General features: G+C 39.6%; 1 protein-coding gene across 2 annotated transcripts in view; it reads left to right on the top strand.

Moving 5' to 3' along the window:
- LOC118105897 (cGMP-dependent 3',5'-cyclic phosphodiesterase) overlaps nt 1–18,452 on the top strand; it is a 152,032-nt gene extending 133,580 nt beyond the window's left edge. For both annotated transcript variants that reach the window (XM_035153913.2, XM_035153914.2), the window contains exons 14-31: nt 1,794–1,905; nt 2,019–2,058; nt 2,569–2,632; nt 2,853–2,934; nt 3,602–3,776; nt 5,009–5,121; nt 7,608–7,685; nt 7,794–7,916; nt 8,010–8,080; nt 8,524–8,646; nt 8,738–8,825; nt 9,697–9,744; nt 10,113–10,187; nt 10,319–10,418; nt 11,293–11,405; nt 12,897–12,935; nt 13,062–13,168; nt 14,488–18,452. In XM_035153913.2, the coding sequence (XP_035009804.2) occupies nt 1,794–1,905; nt 2,019–2,058; nt 2,569–2,632; nt 2,853–2,934; nt 3,602–3,776; nt 5,009–5,121; nt 7,608–7,685; nt 7,794–7,916; nt 8,010–8,080; nt 8,524–8,646; nt 8,738–8,825; nt 9,697–9,744; nt 10,113–10,187; nt 10,319–10,418; nt 11,293–11,405; nt 12,897–12,935; nt 13,062–13,168; nt 14,488–14,722 (1,786 nt within the window). In that variant the 3' untranslated portion in view covers nt 14,723–18,452. The remainder of the gene's footprint in view (nt 1–1,793; nt 1,906–2,018; nt 2,059–2,568; nt 2,633–2,852; nt 2,935–3,601; nt 3,777–5,008; nt 5,122–7,607; nt 7,686–7,793; nt 7,917–8,009; nt 8,081–8,523; nt 8,647–8,737; nt 8,826–9,696; nt 9,745–10,112; nt 10,188–10,318; nt 10,419–11,292; nt 11,406–12,896; nt 12,936–13,061; nt 13,169–14,487) is intronic.
- The last annotated feature ends 48 nt before the right edge of the window (nt 18,453–18,500 follow it).

Raw genomic sequence — 18,500 nt, 5'->3', positions numbered from 1 at the left:
AAATGTCTCTATCTATCTCCCTCCTTGTAAAGCAACATGTATGTCTCTACTTATGGTAAAGAGATGGTATATTAGCCTTTCCTATACTATTTTTAAACATATTTTACACAACCCCTCTCCCCTGCGTGCTCTCCCTCTCCTCTCTGAAGAGATAGATGACAAGGGATCATGTCCTATAATTTCCCGCTGCGCCAGTGGCACTGATGAGAGAGCTGGCATCTCATTACCATAGTAACAACAGCGGGATTATGTTTGCAACTGTGCATAAAACGTGATAAATACATCCCGTGCTTCGAGCTCAGCCATCCAGACTTTGGCAGAGACATCCTGTACATCTTAACGATGCATCCCCTTCCTCGTATAGATTGCATATTCGTATGCGGAGTTAGCCTCTTAGCCGAGGACACAGGTGCATGACGACATATTCTGACACCAGTAGCACGTCCATAACTCAGTTTGGGTGCCAGCAGATGTGAACGCTACACACACATCATCACTGACATAACTGAATCTTGTTTTACGCAGAGCAGGTGGAAAATGTGTGATGATCGTATAAAAACAGCAATCTAAGCCTCAGAATAAAACGTTTATATGTTCCAAACAATCTGCTGCCCTGCCTGAGTCATGTACGATCAAACATGGTACACAGTTTCTCTCTGACAGGCATTTTCACTAATACATGTTTTTTTGTCAACATTTGTGAGTGCTTCAAGTCTTAGTGGGCTGCGTTTTTATTGTAGCCGCAAAAACGGAGACAATTTTCTTTTGTGACACCAAAAAACTCCCTGGTACCACCGAAAAAGAATCAACACTCTGACTTACGGCTCTGAAGACTATCTCTCTGTATTAAGTCAGCCATTAATGATCTGCACCACTTACGGGAACTTCAATCCCCCTTGAACTGAGCCTCCCAGGCCTTTTCCTGCGCTCGGTACAAATCCTGCCTCCTGCCTCCTGCGCTGGGATTCCTGGGAGTCTGTGAGCTCAGGGCCTGACAGCAACACAGTAATATGCCACTGCCCTCTATAGGCAAAGAGAGGGAATAGCAGGCACTTATCAGTGTGGTCACTGCAGATAATTTCCTTCATCTGTCTTCATCTGTCTTCATCTGTCTTCATCTGTCTGCTTAATGCTGTCAAATTCACACATCATTTCATTTGAAAGGAGAGAGACAGCTGCATTCTAAAACTGCAGTAAACAGTTTTACTGCAGTTTTTAATGAATGAAAATCCTTTTTAGTTATTTTGTAATATATTTATATATATATATATATGTATATATAATATTTATATTCTTTATATACTATAAACAAATTACCGCAACTGTCATATAAATATAGTTCATAAAAATGATAATATTTTCCTCTGACATGTAGAAAAGTAAAGTAGAAATATAGATTATGATAATAAGATCTTTAATGAGTGACAGTTTTCTAATGATTATTTTCTATAACTTACTGCCCTGAACCTAAAGATATTCAGTTTAGAATGTGAGATAAGAAGAAGCAGAAAATCATCATTATTAAGGAGCAGTAACATGAGGGATGGATGAATGATTGTGTTCATTAAAATAAATTTCAGCTCCACTTTCTTAAATGCTTTAGAAATGTATTAATGACAACGGAAGATGGCACAAACTATGTATACCCTTAATATGATGTTTGGTAATCAGAAGTCTATTAACCTTGTCTTAGATCATATTCACCCTTTGACTGTGTGTGTGTGTGTGTGTGTGTGTGTGTGTGTGTGTGTGTGTGTGTGTGTGTGCGTGTGCGTGTGTGTTCCTGCGTGCAGACACACAGAGGCAGACGAGCATGCCATCCAGCACTGTTTCTGCTACACTTCAACGGTTCTCACTTCAACTTTGGCCTTTCAGAAAGAACAGAAACTCAAAACGGAGTGTCAGGTACTGTACATGCTCCCTCACACATACACACACACACACACATACAAACACTATATGCATACATGAATATGCACCTGAATCAGAGCTTTCTTTCTCTCTGCTTCTGGACATAGGCACTCCTACAAGTGGCCAAGAATCTCTTCACACACTTGGGTAGGTTTTCCCCTCCTCCCCCTCTCTCGCTCTTTCTTCCCTTCATCCTCGGTCACTGTGGAAGGAAGAGCGCCGGATGATTTGCGTTAATGGACAATATTTAAGTGATCACCAAATGAAACGAATGGCGCTCGTAATTGAATGAGATATTACCGACACTAAAGGTGATTACACCCAGGATCATAACCGTAAAATCAAAAGGGCATAAAAGATGATGGTTCCACCTCTCCGTCCTGTAATTACATTGAGGCATTTAGATTCTTATCTAACTGTACGCACCAACGGCAGAGTAAGTTGCCGATGATTCCTCATGATCGCTGCTGCTAAAAATTGATCCACCGGTAGATTACAAAAGCTCTTAGCGGCTCGTACAGCTGAATAACCGATGCCCGTGGTGTAATCTCTGTTTGTTTTTATCTGAGCTTTGCTGTATTCCTTTCATTTCCTCACTCACCCTCTCCTCCTCATCTCTCTCTCTCTCTCCCTCTCTCCTTCTCTCCATTTTCTCAGATGATGTGTCAGTGCTGTTACAGGAAATTATAGTGGAGGCCAGGAACCTCAGTGATGCAGAGATGTAAGCCGTCTGATTCATCTTCAAAGGGACATTTCAGTGTGTGTGTGAGTGTGCATGTGTAAAGTGTGAATGTCTTTATCTCCATTTGCTAAGGCTATCTTGGCAATTTGTTCTTAACCGACTTGCCTCGTTTAATAAAAGTTAGTTAACGACGTTGAATGAGATAAACCTCTCTCTGCTCGGCTCGGTTCTCCATCACCACTCTGTCGCTCTCCCTCAGCTGCTCCGTGTTCCTGCTGGATCGAGTCAGTCATGAGCTGGTGGCAAAGGTGTTTGACGGAGGCGTGGTTAGCGATGAGGAGGTACGACGTGCTGCTTTTCTCTCTATATTGTAGTGGTGGATCATGCATATTTCATGATGCAGCGCAGGTAATGGAAGTGACACAGAGTAGGGGTAGTGGGTATCCAGACTCGAACACATTACAATTGTACAGTCAGTAACTGAAACCTTTAAGGCACCAGGACAGCCTCTCGCGTCGTCTTTTTTTCCTCTCTGTCTCTTGTGTCAACCATAGATGAATCAAAAATGGCAAAAAAAGAAAGAGATGATAGTTATTGATGTCGCTTAATGACATTAGTAATTATGTGAGTAAGTTACACAGTGTAGAAATACAGATACAATACTGGTAAAAAAAAAAGACATACAGGAATATGTGTGAACAGTGTTGTTTGTTTTCAGCCATGATTTCACACCTCTAATAATTTTTTTTTAATTGTAATGTATTTTAAGCTCAGTAGGTAGACAGTTCCAAAGTTTTGCTCCTTTAACAGAAAATACAGATCATCAAAATGTTGTTTTTTCACATTGCAATGGGACAGTTCCCATTTTTTGCAGAGCTCCACTCAGTAATCAGTAATGGAGCATGGCCATGCAAGCATTTAAGGAGTAGCTTTAGGTTGGAGAAGCTTATGAAGCTTTCAAAGCTGAACATGTAATGTGTTCCTGTGTGTGTATGTGTGCGAGTGCAGAAGGAGTTTCGTATCCCAGCCGATCAGGGTATCGCGGGCCACGTGGCGACCACTGGTCAGATCCTGAACATTAAGGACGCCTACTCCCACCCTCTCTTCTACCGAGGCGTGGACGACAGCACCGGCTTCAAGACTCGCAACATCCTCTGTTTCCCCATCAAAGATGAGAACAACGGTAAGAATACATTTAAGGGTTCAAAGATCTGTACAGGAGACAAGCCAAGACAACACATACAGTCTATATAAAGATTGTATTATATTTATCTCTGGGTTTATATATGATTATTCTTGTGTTTTTATTAGTGATTATAATCATTACCCAAACATTTTTAAATATATGAATGTAAATTATTCTGTCTGTATAACACTACACTTCTAAATTAGCTCTATATATATACCATAGACTGTATATAAAGATGGACGACATGACTGCTCCTCAAAAGTGAAGCCAAAGCCTCTTGATCGCCCTCTGTTGGCTGCTATAGTATAGGTCATAAGACCCACCTACCCCATGTTAGTGGAAGGGACATGGACCAAAATTAAAACACAGAACACTGTGATTTTAGGTTGCTCTGATCACACCTGTCTATGTCTAGCTGCTCATTTTTTCCCCAGTAAGTCTGGTTTTAATGAGTTGTTTGATGCTATAAAAACAAGGTGAAACATTATGATTGACAGCTGAGACTGACTCATGATTGGTCAAACGCGTGTATCACCCAGCGGCACCTCGTAACCTTCCCCGATCCCCACTGCAGAGACTCCAAATGACCTTCTCGGCACAACATGGCAGCGTTCGTATCTGGGATATTTTGGCTTCATTTCTGGATAGTGGGAGGAAGTGGAGACACATTGTCCATCTTTATATACCGTCTATGAAATAACACAAATAGGAGCCTTCTAGATGCTCGTCTGTTGACCTCTGCTGTACATATCTACTCCCCCTGTTCTCCTCTAAAATCTCAGCTACATTTCCTTAAAGCTGCTCTCATAGAATAGCACAATTAAGGCTTGTTACATCGTCTCAAATATTGGTGATGTGGATGTGTTCTATACTTAGAAATGAGAGAAAACTGGCTCCTCAAACTTTACTGTATCTCGTGTGTGTGATTTGTCTCCATGTAGAAAACTGTGTGAAGCTCAGAATATGAGTTAAAATGTATCCTTTCTTCTTTTTATGTGCAATTAGGTTCAGCTCCAGTGTGAAATTAATTTAGGTCAGCAGACCTTTTTGATTCAGCATCTGTTCTCCACCTCGGACTGTTGCGTTCTTCGCCTCATTTTTTCGTCCTTGACTTTCATGTCCTCATTTTTCCTCATTATCATCTTTCTCTCCCTTGAACTCCTTTTCCTCGCCCCTTCCCTTTAATTACTTTACGTTTGACTTTCTTTAAATCCTCGATCCTGCAGAGGTGATCGGTGTGGCTGAGCTGGTGAATAAAATGAACGGGCCGTGGTTCAACCGCTTCGACGAGGATCTGGCCACGGCGTTCTCCATCTACTGTGGCATCAGCATAGCTCATGTAAGTCTTGACTCTATATCCAGTGGATGATTTTATGAGGGGGGAGCCATCCCCTTTCGACCAAGATGACCAAAAAATTTAAAACTTAATAACCTGACAAAACCGCCGCCACCGCCATCCTCAACGAGAGAGAGTGCTGTGTTTGCAGATAGAGAGTTTGTGTTCAGGTAGGCAGTTAAATCTGCTAACTAATCTCTAGGGATCTATAGTTTATTCCTAAAGGTTGAAGCTGCCTGCTCCTGTAAGATTTACGTTGGCGGGACTCAAAGCAGGAGACCAGGGCAGAGACGTGGTTAGAGGCACAGGGTTATTACCAACCACTGTGGTCAAGAATAACAGGAGGACAATGATCTCTCCCCCTCTCTCTTGAATTATTTTGCACACCAGTGGGGTCTTGTAAGTAAAAAAAGCCAGGCTTGACGTGTGTGAGAAACTCATGGTATAAACTCAAACAGTATACGGTATGTATTATACCAGCGGGGCTTATGGGTGACCATCCCCCCTGGTATGAAAAACATACCGTATACTCTCTATAAAATTTTAATTTTCTGCTTTGCTGTGTTGAATGGCCACAGACGTCTGGTCAGGAACGAGGCGTTAACATTTTCTGCAGCATATTTATTGACCACAGCAGTCAACACACTCCATTAGTCCACTTAGATTAGAGTATGATTTTATATAAAGAAGGAAATATGCCAAACTATAATACACATATGACAAATAAACTGCACCATTACTGGAGAAACATTATCAGTTACAAATTAATTAACAGTTTAAACTTCTCACTTTGCCTCCATTACAATCTCTCATTATCTCTTCCAGCAGCAGCAGCAGTGAATAAGTGTGACACATTAAAAAGGGAATAAAAGCAGCTTCTCTGCAGCTGCACATTCATCTTCAAACACACTGACTCATTTTAAACAGTCCTAAGTCATTAACTCAGCTTGATTTTAAACACAGCTCACAGATGGAATATGATGTACAGCATATTAAAGTCATCCTCCATGCAGCTTCAGAGTCATCAACTAAATTTAGCTGCACAGAGACAAATAACCAGAAGCACTTGCAGTGCAGAGGCTCTTACTCCTTAAAACAATGTGGTAGGTCTGTTAGTGCTGTTAAGGGATCAGTCCTGTCTACCTTAATGTGATCAGTTCATCCATCTATTATCTATACTGCTTGTACTTTGAGGGGAGGCTCGCAGGGGGGGCTGGGGTCAATCCCGGCTAAGAGCAAGAGGCATGGTGCAGCCTGGACAGGTGGCTTTTATGACGGAGAATGACTGCGAGTCATTGTCGAGCAGTGTTTATGCCTCAGTGCCGGAAAGAACATTATGTTTTCGAGTTGTCCATCTGTTCATCTCATTCTTGTGAACACATTATCTCAAGAACGTCTTCAGAGAATTTCTTCAAATTTGGTGCAAATGTTAAATTGGACTCACAGATGAACTGATTTTAGTGGTTAAAGGTCAAAGGTCAAGGTCACGGTGACCTCGGGTTCATGGGATATATCAGGAAAACCCATCGGGAATTTACTTACATCTGGCACAAATGTTAAGTTGGACTCGAAGATGAACTGATTTACAGATTAACTGATTAGATTTCAGTGGTCAAATATCATAGTGACCTCATATGAGTCTGGGGAAAAAAGTATGTTGACTGAAACTGCACAGGTTGACAGAGGCACACAGCCACAGGATGGTAATTCTAGTTTAAAAAATGCAATGATATATCTTTTTCATCCTTTTACCAGAGCAAAGTGGAAACATGGATTCAAATGGATTTACGATGCATTGATTTCCCTTGTCTCCAACAATATTTTTAACACAAAACCCCAAAAAAGGAATGAAGATACTTTGTCTTAACAGTTTTATTGTTATATACACAGCTGTGATGATATTTTATTCAGCGTGTCCAATTCACCTTCAAATTAAGTAGCGCCTTTATCTTCTGACCTTTGAATGACTGCAGGTACTCGATTGTTTATCCACAAACTATAAAGATTTTTGATTGGAAAAATAATTGGCTTCTAGGCAGCTCATTAATTATTGAAACATGACCCAATGTATTATTTATCAATGATTGCTCTGTATCATGCTGTGTACAGTGTGATGTGGGCTGTAAAATGCACTTCCCCTTATGGACAGAACTGTTAGCGTTCACTTTGAGTTTTATTGTTTCATACACGAGACAAAGCTTTGAAAGTGGCAAAATTAAAACATACTTGTTAATCATAAATCTCTTGTTTGCCATTTGATAGTGAACACACAAACACTCACATACAGACACACTATAGTGTTTGCAAATTTCAAAATGAAGAACAAAAGAAGAGGGGAAGACATTTTTAGACTATTTTCATTCCCCTTCTTACTTCTGCTGCTGCTGTGACCAATCTGTACATCACACTGTATTGCATCCAACTACTGTATATGTGACAATTATAGTCAAACTGTTGATTTTGCTATAATTTGGTGTTTGTTTCTCTAGTCTCTGCTGTACAAGAGGGTCGGTGAAGCTCAGTTCAGGTCCCACCTGGCCAATGAAATGATGATGTACCACATGAAGGTAAATATCGCCCTCACACGTCGCACTCGCTCTTTTCCGCATGGACACAGTCTATTTTGTGACACAGTCGTCATTATTTCAGTATGACTCAGTATGTGTGCTTCGCAGGTATCAGAGGAAGAAGTGACTAAGCTGCTGGTGACGGGGGTCGATCCGGTGATAGAAATCCACCCCTGCTTCGCCGAGTTCACATACACGCCGCGCTCCCTGCCTGATGACACCACACCCATGGTAAGAGGAGAGGGTGGAAGCAGAGAGACACAGTGTGGAGGAGGCAGATACACAGAAAGGAAATGTAACAGACTTTGTTGTGTGTGTCTGCAGTGTGTCCTCAGCATGTTTGAAGACATGGGTTTCATCAACACGTTCAAGATTGACCGGCACACGCTCGCCAGGTCTGAAAATCAATATATATATATACCAAATATATGAGCCTGTGTTTATGTGTGTATTCTCTGAGTACTTTATGTAGTAATTGTACAGTTTGGTTGCTATAGACAACTTTTCTTAATATGAGAATACTTTTGTGTTTGTAACTGCTTTATTGTGAGTTTACCAGAATTATTCATATTTTCAACACCTTGGAAAGACTTCTGTAAACAGCTGCAAAAAGACTATATTGAAAGGATTTTTAGAATAATAGGAATATAAGTTCTATTCTTTTGCAATTTTTTCCATTCTCTAAACTAGGCAATGGGTGGGTTGAGTTGGGAAATTCCCTGGTGCTACTGCATAAGTCAGCAGTGCAGCAAATTTGGTTGGAACAGTTAGAATAAAGTCATAATTGATATAATTAGTCAACCATAGGACCATAATTAAACTGCTGCTTTGGCATCAGGTTCTGTCTAATGGTGAAGAGAGGCTACAGAGACCCTCCCTACCACAACTGGATGCACGCCTTCTCTGTCTCACACTTCTGCTACCTGCTCTACAAAAACCTAGGGCTGTCCAACTACCTCGAGTGAGTGCGACCACATTTCTTTAACAGTTAAAAAATGAAATGTCAGCTTTGTTTATGTGACTCAAGTGACTGCTGTCCTCTTCCTTTTCAGGGATATAGAGATTTTAGCTCTCTTTGTCTCCTGTATGTGCCATGACATGGACCACCGTGGTACCAACAATTCTTTCCAAGTCGCCTCGGTGAGAAAACGAATGATGTCTCTGTTTAGTAGTGGGTGTGAGATGAAGCAGGACATGATGTAAACATGATACAAGCTGAAACTAGGTTGTAGAAAAGGAAGAACATGGCATTGAATAAAAGCATTAATAATCTGAAACACACAAAGTGAAGCAATGCTCCAAACATAGACTATAAATTAGGGGAGATATAAGATGAGTCTTTCACAGTCAGACATATAGGTATTGGTGTTTATTTGAACTGATATGCGTCGATATAAAAACCTTTATTTTACAGTATAAACAATGCAGAAAAGATGTGCTTATTTTTTTAATTCAATTTCTGTGTATTTGGTTGTATTTGTCTTTTCTTTTTACTTGTAGTTATTTATAATAAATAAGGTATGGTTAAACTATAAAATATCAAGCCTCAATTACAGTTCTTTGTCATAAGGGTTTGATGACGACATCTTTGGAATTATTTGCATTTTTTTAAATATATATAAATATACTTATATAATTTGTTTTACTCCCTGTCTGTATCAGCATCATATCATATCAAAATCTATATCACTCTGGTTCTGCTAAAAATAGACTTTGATATGTTCAGGATGAAGCGTGTGAATAAGAGCCAGGTTCTGGATGTGTTTCGGTGATATCAGAGTGTGAGGTTGTTTCTCTGTGACTGTGGATTTGGCCCAGTGAGACACTAGATGTTATAGTGATTAGGAGCACGCCGCTCTGTTCCACTCTGATCATGCAGAACCCTCCAGCACCGAACTGACACTCACATTATCAACTATGCAACAACAGTCACTGTTTCATTTGATCAATGCGATGTGTACACTAAAGGATTGTGTTTCTTTCGTCTGTGTGTGTGTGTGTCTACCTGCAGCAATCTGTGCTGGCTGCGCTCTACAGCTCAGAGGGATCTGTGATGGAGGTAAAGTCACGTGGGAAGGATGTGGGAGAGCTGATAGAAAACTGTCAAAGCTTTAACAGTGTTTTCATCGTGTACTTGTGTCTGTGAAAATCCTTACTACATTCTGTTAGACTGTGATCCCTGTAGAAACTGTGCAGACTGAACTGTCTTGTCGGTTTTACTGATTTGTTCCCTCATAGTTAACAAACTTCACTCTCGGGGAGCTACTGATACTGTGTTCTAATGCGACATCTAGTGGTCAAAGTCAAACTTGAATTATTTGCAGCAGTGGGAGGCATGTAAATTGACTTTGCTTTTTTCATTACAACATGACTCAACATCACTTTGGAAGTAACCATTTTCCCATCATGCTTTATTCACCATGACAGAGACATCACTTTGCCCAGGCCATCGCCATTCTGAACACTCACGGCTGCAACATCTTCGAGAAGTTCTCCAGGAAGGTGAGATATTGCATCTGACATCTGCACATTACAAATATCTCTGAGTCCTCTCTCTCGTTTGGATTCGATTTTCTGCTTTCACTTACAAGCACAAGTTATTTTAATGTTGTTTTTTTCTTCTTCTTTTTCAGGACTACCAGCGCATGCTAGATCTGATGAGGGACATCATTCTGGCGACAGACCTGGCTCACCACCTTCGCATTTTCAAGGACTTGCAGAAGATGGCTGATGGTACGCCACAGTAGTTCAGTATGCACAGTCACATCTCTACTTTTCCTTTTTGCTCACAGCAGTGAACAGCAAATCCAGGCTTTGTTCAGACGCTTGGTCCAGAGCGGTGACAGTAAAGCAGTGTTTTCTGTTTTCCTTGGATTACAAAGGGCTGATTTCACAAGAGAAAGCATTCAACAAACATTCTATTTAAAAGATGTATTATTATATATTTAGAAGGTCACCATTTGTCTTGATTTGTGAACCCATGTACTGTCATTGACATCCATTCTTAAGCTAAGCAACCATTGTTGATTGTCCTTTGCAGTCTGGCTCATTTCTTGGCACCGCACAAAAGCCACTTTCTGACTCTATATACCTTCATTACATGAGTCATTATGCAGCGATGTGAGTGAAGCTCTCAGTATTCATCACTGACATTCTTAAACATCCTCCACTTTTATTGGACTATTTACCCTTTTGAGCCGACAGTTGCTTACTGCTCTCTTATGCAACGTAATTGGCTGCTGCCTCCAGTGCTTTTTTTTACGCCTGAATGCAGCCAATTATAAGTTACCCTGAGTGGAGTGTGTAAGTGTCAATCACGGACTGACGGGGTGGTAATATACAATGTCAAGGTGCCATTTAAACATAATGTTGTGTTGCAGAGCTTACACAATTTCCTAATATCCCATTATGGCTTTTAATTATCAATATCTATCAAGACATATATGCTTTGAGTACAGGACAATTAGTATTGATCAGTTAAATACAAAATTATACTTTCCTTTCCGTCTGATTTACTTTGCATGACGATGCAAATGCAGCTTGAATAGAGTCATTTGTGTGTGTGTGTGTGTGTGTGTGTTTGTGTGTGTGTGTGTGTGTGTTTCAGACGGATACAATCCCAAAAGCCAAACCCACCGCTCTATGCTGCTGTGCCTGTTGATGACGTCATGTGACCTGTCAGACCAAACCAAGGGCTGGAAAACCACGCGCAAGATCGCTGTCAGTTGACGTCCTTACACCTCTGTCGATACTGCTTATTTGCAAGTGTAACCACAAATTATGCAAACGGTTTTTAGTTATGACAAATAGACTAATCCATCACCATATTAGGGAATAGCAGCTTTACATCCAAGCAGTAACAAAACAGGATATGAATCAGCCCACAGATATTTTGGTTACAGTAATATACTCTATACACTTGTTAATGGCCTCATATCAGGTTCTGTACCTTTTGGTTTATTCAATTCTGCAAATGTGTCCCATTGTTAGAAAACGTATTCATTTAATGTGAATTATTTGTCAATTATTAATATTAATACTGATTGATTATTTAATTGAAATCAGTAATTAGTGTGGTACATAGACTGCATATAAAGATCGACGACACGGCAGCTCCCCAAAAGTGAAGCCAAACCGTCTCGATCGCCCCCTGGTGGCTGGCTGCAGCATGGGTCATAAATCCCACCTCCCCCATGTTATTGGATGGGACATGTACCAAACTAAAAACAGATCAAATAATGTTTCCCTCAAAGATGGTTTCTGCCATGTGAGGTACTTTTTATCACACTAATGAATGTTCCAATATTAATTTTTCCGGTAAGTTTGGTTTTTATCAGTAGTTTGATGCTATGTAGACTTGTAGAAATAGAAGTAGATGCGTTGTCCATATTTATTTACAGTCTAAGATATGGAAGAAGATGCAGAAGTGTAGTTGTTTTATTTTTTGTGATAGTGCAAGGACAATAAAGACGATGAGATGCAGAGCTGTGCAGTAGAAAACAACATTTCAGTCTATATTCCACAACACTCTCTTATGTGAAACTGCAGTCCATTATAGGATTATTTTTAATCTTGGTCTGCCCCCTTTTTCACCCTTAGCCCCTGACCCTTGTCCTAAGTCCAACACCCAAATCTGCAAATATCTTACACCTGCAGCAAATGCCCTTGTAATCCTTGCCCCCAAAAATGGAAAATGCATGTCTGTTGATTTCCAGGGAGGAAATTATTCTGCAATGTCTGGTTTGTATTTGTCCCAATGGGGATTAATGAAAAACAGCAATTGCACAAGATATTGAATAGTTATAAATGGAAATGACATTTTGTCTTAGAGCACAGCATGTCTGTGGTTCAGCATAATCCAGTTACAGTTATGTTTACAAATCTTCTCTCCTAAAGCTCAAACACTCAGATATACACATGTACCAGCTTTGAATTACATATGGTTTTATTTATATTGTGTTGTTACACAGGAGATTCGTGCTCATTTTAAATTTTAATTTAAAATCTATACTTTTAAACTGAGTACTTGTTCATATTAGAGCTTATACTTCAGTCATTAAGGAAAAATAAACTGTAGTCACTTCATATTTGCTGTTTTATTGCGTGACATTAAATAAATGTCAGTTTTATTTCATGTGGAACTTAATCAGTGTCACTATGAATATGAAGCCGTATGAACAGTAACAATTATCTGTTCCTCTGTGTCCACAGGAGCTGATTTATAAAGAGTTCTTCTCTCAAGGAGACCTGGTATGTGTCTGTGTTTTCTGCCTGTTAAATGACATGTGAAATTATTCAGCAAGTGGCCACAGTGTGTGTCATTTTACACAATAGTGGGCTCATTACTCATGTCTGCGTGTGCGTGTGTGTCTAAAGGAAAAAGCCATGGGGAACAGGCCGAGCGAGATGATGGACAGAGAAAAGGCGTACATCCCAGAACTACAGATCAGCTTCATGGAACATATCGCCATGCCCATCTACAAGTGCGTATATATGAGAACATCACATCCTTCCTACACTCATCACTTCAGTCATATAACTTTCTCTTAGTGTAAAGACAGACATGTGTCACCACATTACAAGTATTGAACACTGGGAGAGAAATATAATTTCAAAGGTGCTGGCAAACAGACGATAGTCAAGCAGAAATCTCCTCCCTATATTATATTGTATTGTATTATATATTATGTCATATTGTATTTAGTGTAAAAATGTAAACTATATTTTGTACAGTACAGTTTGTTTTTAATTAATTGTAACTCTTAATCAATATCTTTATATCACAATGGATCAATTTTACTGTGCGTAGTCAGATAGGAGGAACTCATAGTGAATTTTCACCCAGTTCTGCAGTTTTCCTCAGCTCTATGGAGCATTTTAGTGCCTTTCAGCTCAATGTTTTTGATTGACTGTTTTGGTTCACTTCCTCCATCATCATCATCATCATCATCATCAAGTTGTTTTAAGCAGCTGTTTTAGTAAAAAAGATTCAAGAGCACATCGCAGACTCAGCACCAGCTGACAGACAGGCACAGTTAGCAACCTTCTAGCAAACACACTGGAGCATCTAGCAGCTTAACAGCCAGATATGTCCCTCGTGAGCTGGTGGAGGGGAAAACAGATATAACTAGAACGGCACTCAGTGGAGCACATACCTCTGCCAAGGTTCAACAGTCCCCTTAAATTCAATCATCGAGCAGACTGTCCCATAAATATGCCTGATTTTGAAGATCCATGATTCCCTAGCAAATTGGTGAAAATGTAAAAAAAAAAAAAGCCTCTATCTTAGGATATTAAAGAAAGTAGAAAATATAATTCCTGGATCCGTGCAAAATTTTAATTGGTTCATTATTGGCCCATGTCCCATCCGAAGGATTTGCATAATAAACAAAAAGACGGGGGGGAAAAACATAACCTCCTTAAAGAAGTTAATAAGAATGAATATTTCAGTTTTGTTCATTAGGCAAACACATTTTCCATTTCAACTTTACATGGTGATTATGTGACAAAGTTGTGGTTACAGCGTGTTCAACTGCCCTCTAGTGGCCAAACATACCATTATGATTGGTTTTTAATTCCAAAATTAAATGCTGTGTAAAAAGAAGATGATGAAGAAGAAGAAGTTGAACAGTAGTTGAAAAGAAAACATGCAATAATATAAAAATAGTATGTTATTAAATTATAATTTACACATTTTAATCTGGGACTAATGCACAGTCGTCATACGGAAGCCTCTTGTACAAAGTCCTAAATAACAAATAACTGCGTTGTATTTTTTAATGGCTGTCCTCTGTCCTCTCAGGTTGCTGTCCGAACTGCTTCCTGGAGCCACCGAGCTGTACGAGCGAGTGGCAGCAAATCGGGAGCAGTGGACCAAAGTGTCCCACAAGTTCACCATCCGTGGGTTGCCAAGCAACAACAGCCTAGACTTCCTGGACCAGGAGTACGAGCTGCTCCAGTCCCAGGGTGCTTTCGGGAGCGACGACCACTGCTTCAATGGTTGCCTTGACGACGCAGAGGGAGGGAGGTGCCAGTGATGACGGCGGGCTGCCGGCTGTTTCCTGGAGTTTTCTGCGGTCCAATAAGAGGCTGAGGATACCTTTTGAGCGACCTGAGAGGGAAGGGGTCTCTCTGCTGTCAATCTCTTGATTAGCAGGCCGCGCAGAACGGACACGACAAAGCTTCAAACCAACTGAATCCGACGAGTGATTTGAGACGAGTGGATCCACCTGAGCCGACTCAGTGATTTAGATGCTACATGTTGCTTTTGTCTCCAGTTCAGGAAAGAAGAAGGTGGTGACTTGATACTTTTCAGCAGCTAAACTGGAAAAATAAGTTTATACCACAAGATCGTTCACACATTCTGATCCTGATTAAGATTGTAGAAACACACACACACACACACACACACACATACACACACACGTACATGCACATGGTGTTTAGACACACAAAGACGGAGGAAACACAATTCATTGTTCTGGAAAAGGACTACGTCAACATGTACCAGTGAGACAAAGTGCTATACTTTCTGTAAAATGGTTCACAGTATCTTATATTGATTTCAAATGGCTCAGCTTTGTTCACACACAAGCAGCTGCCGACGTCCCTCACCTGATGCTTATGAATGCATGCTGTATGGACACCTCACGTATTTTTCCTTTAAACCTGCGTCAGTGTTGATTTCTCCATGGCTAGGAAATGAATGCAGTCCATTTTTTTATACCATCAGAGCAGAGTTTTGTATTCAAAGTATATTTAATTAATCCATGATCGTCAAGTTGTACAAGGGAGATTTTGTTCATTTCCTCAGAAACTATTTTAGCTCTCACATGTACTGATTCGCTTCTAACCCTTTTTTTTTGATCGCTCAAGGGACAATTCGACAATCACTGATCAATAACCGATCCCTGGCCATAGCAGCTCCATCCATGCATAAGACTTTAACAACATATGCCCTGTGCATATTCATTCCGTCAGCATTTACACCGCAAAACAAAGGCCACTTGACCTTATACCCTGAATTTATTCCTCTCATCATCATTTCCACTCCCTTGCACGTTTTATTTTCACTTTCTTTAATTTTTTTAAGTGACAGATTTCCTAATTAAACAACTTGTGAGAGAGAGCAAACTGAAGCCCTTTAAAAGATCCATCTCATCCATCAGTGTAAATGTGCCAGAGTAGAGCGTGTTCTCCGGAGTGTGTCATATATGGATCTGCCTTATTGCGCATCTTTGCTGCCTTTCTTAGAGCTTTTAATATATAAAAATTGAAATTTAAGCGTCTGTTTAGTATGTATGTTGTATGTTTGTTATAGACATAGTTTAGAGTATCGGAGTGCGGACTGAATGATCGCCATTGCTCAGAAGATGTATATTTGTGAAATAACTGTGTGAAGACCTCAGATTTTATGTCTTTTCACTTCTTTCTATTCTAAGTTATGTATACAGCCACTAGTGGATATTTGGCAGATACAACAGCATTTTCTTTCAGTTGTCAGTGCACATAAATTTGTTTTTTAAGAAGGAACTAGAGATGTAGCCGTCATAGAAATTACTCTTTCCTGAAAGCACCGACCGGTCGCGAATTGCTGCTGCACTCCAAAGGAAATGTCCGGAAACTTAAAGTTCTCAGATTGTGCCTCGTAGGAAACCTGACACTTTGGGCTGTGGGGGTTTTGTGTTACAATATGCCATATTCAGTTTTACCTCACAATGCTTTTAAATAGGAAATGCTGCAGAGTCAGGGAAAGATAAGAGTTACACGAAGAGAGATCTCTGTAATGGACGCCACTGTATGTAGGCAGTGTGTGGACGGGGTGACAGTTACTGAGCGAAAGGGTGGATGTGGATGTGTGGGTGAGAAAATAAGAGAGAGAGAGAGAGCTGGAGGCAGTTGGTTTAAGATCAGGAGAGAAGTGTTTAGTGTAACCACTCGTTACAAAGCTGCTGTTGACAGAGATGAGGCAAACCTCAAGTGATCCACTAGAATTTCTTAAAATATCTCCCCTTTTATGCAGCCCCTGATTAGTGCGAGTGAAGGTAGATGAAAGCAAAAAAATTGCAATCATGGTATTTAAATATATAATTTTTTCTTTGAGAGTGTCTCATGAGGATGAATTAGGGAGGAAGGTTAATTGGTGAGTAAAGTGGTTTGATGTATGGGTTCTACCTACACTGTGAAACCCATTAGCAAGACTGGATGAAATTGATTGATCTGCTGTGGTTTGATACATGGATTGAATATTTTTACTATAAAGTTTTTGAAGGCCAGATTTGTTTGTAAAATAGCCACTTTCTCTTTCTCCTAAGACAAAGTAGTAGGGCCATGTTGAAGGGGAAAAATGTCATTATATTTTTAGAATAAAGTCGTAATTTAAATGAGAAGAAATTCCGTATATTACAAACTAAAGTTGTAAGTTAATAAGAAAAAGTCATAATATTATAAAAAAATATTTTATGAGAAACAAATCAAAATACCATGGGAATAAAGTTGTAATTTAACGAGAAAAGTCATAATATTACAAGAACAAAGTTGTTATTTAATGAGAAAACATCATATTACAAGAATAAAGTCATACTTTAATGAGAAAAAAAGTCATAATATTATGACTTCATTCTTGCAACATTCTGACCTTATTCTTGTTATAGAACAACTTTATTCTCATAATAAAAGGACTTAATTCTGGAGATCTAAGCATGTTTTCCCCTCTTTAAATGAACCTAATACATTGTATTCTCAAGTATTTTCTCTCTCATGTGTGATTTTCCCATTTCTGTTCTTTTTTAACCACTGTTTCATATGTACCTGCCTTTTTCATGTGCAATATGAAGTATCTGCCTCTGTGATGTTGCATAGATTCCTATGTAAATACCTATGCCTCTTGTTAAATTATTCCTTTAGGTTTGGGTTCTCAAACTGCATTTAAGAGTTAGATGATGATGTCTCCATTCAAAATGCTTCTATCGATGCTTTGAGAGTCCAGACCTGTGTCCGTTTTCTATACTGAGTGTGTATCTGTCCCTCCATGTTTGTTTTTGAAAGTCAGGGCTCAATGTGCCAAGCAAACATTTTCTACTTCCTGGCCAAGCTGCAACGGAAAAACAGACGCACACTAAATTAGATTATTTTTTTATTTTGAATGTTGGCGTGTTGACGAGGGCTATATCCATATAAAACTTTTCTGATTCATCATGACCAGGTCTGAAATATGCAGCTCATCCAGGAAGTACGAACCCAAATCTATTTCCCATCATCACAGAGCAGCGGGAATCAAACCTGTGATGTAACGTCATCCAAACGATCACCTGTGACGTCATTGTTAAAAGTGGCAAACGTATATTTGCTGTAAATATCAAAGAGAAAATGTTACTTGATTGTCTTTCATTATTACGATGGGAAGTATTTCATTTCTGTAATGTATTTAAAGTGGTTGCATCCTGTTCTCTCTTTTATTTTCCATGCCATGTTTGAACAACCCCGAGCGTTAGACATTTAGACAGAGGGAAGGAAAGAAAGGTATATGTGTATTTAGGATATACATATGATATTCTACCACGGATCCCAAACGTAATCTGACATGTATAAATAATGCTTATACTGAGAACTAAACGCGGTCATCTGTTGATTTGTTTGAGTTCTGAGTGCTGGTGGTCTTTTCTTGTTCAGGTCTAATGAACGAGGACATTTTCTGGCAAGAAGACAAATGGGTGATATTTTGATTTTTTTTTCTTGTCTTTCTTGGAATAAATCTGGTGAAAGGCTTCTCGGTTGATGTCTCTAAAAAATGCACAACACACCGCACAGTACTGT

The sequence above is a fragment of the Hippoglossus stenolepis genome, chromosome 4 (genome assembly GCF_022539355.2).
Source record: "Hippoglossus stenolepis isolate QCI-W04-F060 chromosome 4, HSTE1.2, whole genome shotgun sequence".
In the NCBI taxonomy this organism is placed as follows: Eukaryota; Metazoa; Chordata; class Actinopteri; order Pleuronectiformes; family Pleuronectidae; genus Hippoglossus; species Hippoglossus stenolepis.
The sequence above is the reverse complement of the archived record's forward strand: the minus strand, read 5'-3'. Positions and strand labels throughout refer to the sequence as shown.